Consider the following 2,652-nt stretch of genomic DNA (forward strand, 5'->3'; position numbering starts at 1 on the left):
TTTTTTTCCCGCCTCTCCCAGGCTGCCTGAGACCACTGGCCTCTTCCAACGGCTACGTGAACATCTCCGAGTTCCAGACGTCCTTCCCCGTGGGGACGGTGATCTCCTATCACTGCTTCCCCGGGTTTAAACTCGAGGGGGCGGACTACCTCGAGTGCTTGCACAACCTGATCTGGTCGTCCGGCCCGCCCCGGTGCCTTGCTCTGGAAGGTAAGACGTCTCATTCTTTTGGAAGCTGAATTTTGCATGATCGAAAGGGGTGCTTCGTCGGGAGGTGAAGCACTGACGATACGGTCGGCGGTAGCTTTCGCTTCCTGGAGACACGGCGTTTGCCTCCGTCCTGAGCGGAGGCCATTAGCCTGGTCGTCTGCCATGAAGCCGTCCTGAAAGCCAGACACACAGCCTGCTTCCCCCGGCCTTGAGCTTGAGGGATAAAAGAGAAAAGTTTCAGGCATCACAGGTTAAACTGTGAAATACTGCAAAGTTCCGCGAAATGTCTTCAAAAATTAATTTTCTCTGCACCAAATGAAAACAGATTATATTATGGCATCATTAATCTCACCCCTCATTTTTATCGTTCTGTAGATGTTTCTTCCTATTCCCATGCATTTTATGGCGTAGCTGTAAATAGTTTTGCCGCAGACACACCCTCAGAAGCCTGAAACGAAGAGCTCTTTCCTCCTCGTTTTTCTTAAATATATGGGATCGTTTTAGCGTGTGAGTCACGAGTAATCGCTAGCTAGTCGGATGAAGCAGTGTGGGGGACGCGGCAGGCCAGTGTCTGAGAATGCAGAGTTCGTGGCCGCTGCTGCCAGGCACGTTGGACGAGCTGGCTCGGCGTTAATTCAGGTCTTGAAATTATGATTGGAGAGAGCAAACACTGATCTGCTTCTTGGCGTCTGTTGAATGCGGTGGGTGGGAGAGGGGGGTCTTTACACGGAAAGGAGCCTTCCAGTCAGGAGGCCCTCAAAGCCTATCTGCAGACTTTCTTGGGAAACAAAACAAGACGCGACAGAATGTGGAGACAGACGAGTTCTTACAAGTAGCATTTCTATGGTGTGCACCTCAGCGCAGGAAGAGGTCCCATTAGAAGGTGGCGGAGGCAGGGGACAGCCAGAGGAATCAGAGCGGCCCATCTCCTGGGCTACTTCCCACCCACCCCAAATCCCCTGGAGGGTCAGAACCTGCAGTAGAATCGTCAGATAAAATACAAGACGCCCATTTAAATCTGAATTTCAGGTAAATGACAAATACTTTTTTGATGCGAACATGTCCCAGATATTGTCTGGCATGGTCAAAAATTATTCTTTGTGTATCTGAAATATCAGTATAACTGAGAGTCCTATACTTTCACTTGCTGAGTCTGGTAACCCTGCTCCTGAGTGATGGGGCAGCCCCGTTTCTCCACTGGGATAGCTTTTCTGCTGTCTGGACACCCTGGCCGGCCAAGGTGACGGGGCCACTGGTGAAAGGGGGCTTCTGGAGGTTTCTCCCTGCTCAGATAGCCAGGAATATGGGATCGGTGAAAGGGATCGTGATTGTGATGCTATTGATTTGAAATGCCTCCTTCAAAATCTTTTCAAGTTTGGCTGAAATGCCTTTTGAGCCGTCACGTTCTGATAAGCTTCATTTTGGGACTTTGGAAGCAGTTATTGTGGAGCCCAGGAGAGGTGATGTGTGAAGGGGCAGAAAACAAAATCGAACTTCGAGGGGCACTGAGCTGAGCTTACGAACAGGGAGCTGTGCCTGGCTTCTGATGGGAAACGTGTCTCGTGGTTTAACGTGTGTCCCCTCTTCCTCTGCCAGCCGGGGCTGTGGCCAACGGAGGGCGCTGAAAACCCAAGGTGACAGCGGCCTGTGCTAGAAAGGCCTCTTAACACCCTGCCACCCCTCAGTTAAAAAAAAAAAAAATTTACATCTTTATTTTCGATACAGGTCCCTTTAAATTATCTGATGGAATTGGTTTGTGAAAACTTTAGATGCTCTCCTAGCTAAAGGCACCAAAGACATGGCAAAGGTAGACTAAAGGGTTTTTTTTTTTAATGTTAAGACTTGACAGAAACTGGGTTGAATTAAGAAGCAGCGGGTTGAAGGAAGAGGTCGGGGTTCACAGCACCCTCGCCGGATGTACCTCGGTGCTGGCAGTTCTTTAGCTCTTGCTCGAATTGAATGTCACCTTCTCAAAAGGCGCCGCCTCGTTTACGCAATGTTGTCGTAGGGCAGTCAACAGAGATGAACCGTCAGAAAGGGACTCGAACCCTTTGCTCTTTCACCCACCCCCACCCCGATTTCCCGTCTTTCTTGGCACACCGTGTGAGTTTTCTCGGTGGCGTTAGTGAAAATCGCTGCGTCACGCTGTGGCATCACGACCCTCTCGGGGCTTTTCGACGCGTTAGGGTGTTCTGACCCCTACCGTGGCCGGGTCCGGACAGCTGTGCTTTCAACTTGGGCCTTTATTCTTTTCATTTCCTATCTCACTCTTAGTCCCTCAATCTGTCAGCTGTCAGTGTGCCCGTCACTTCATGAGCCAGGAGCTAGAGGATCAGCAGGGTGATCGTGGAGGCGACGTGCGCTGGCAGCGGCCTGGCTGCGTTCGCTGTTCACTGCCTGCGTCTCCGACTTAATCATTTTGACCTGGGGCGAGTCACTTAG

General features: G+C 50.8%; 1 protein-coding gene across 1 annotated transcript in view; it reads left to right on the forward strand.

Annotated features, from left to right (window-relative positions):
* Positions 1–2,652, forward strand: part of SUSD4 (sushi domain containing 4) — a gene marked incomplete at its 5' end in the record, with an annotated part of 112,935 nt that overhangs the window by 71,077 nt on the left and 39,206 nt on the right. The window contains one exon of the mRNA XM_023531034.1: positions 22–210. Coding sequence (XP_023386802.1) covers positions 22–210 — 189 coding nt within the window. The remainder of the gene's footprint in view (positions 1–21; positions 211–2,652) is intronic.

This window comes from Pteropus vampyrus, unplaced genomic scaffold (assembly GCF_000151845.1).
Source record: "Pteropus vampyrus isolate Shadow unplaced genomic scaffold, Pvam_2.0 Scaffold60, whole genome shotgun sequence".
Classification (NCBI taxonomy): domain Eukaryota; kingdom Metazoa; phylum Chordata; class Mammalia; order Chiroptera; family Pteropodidae; genus Pteropus; species Pteropus vampyrus.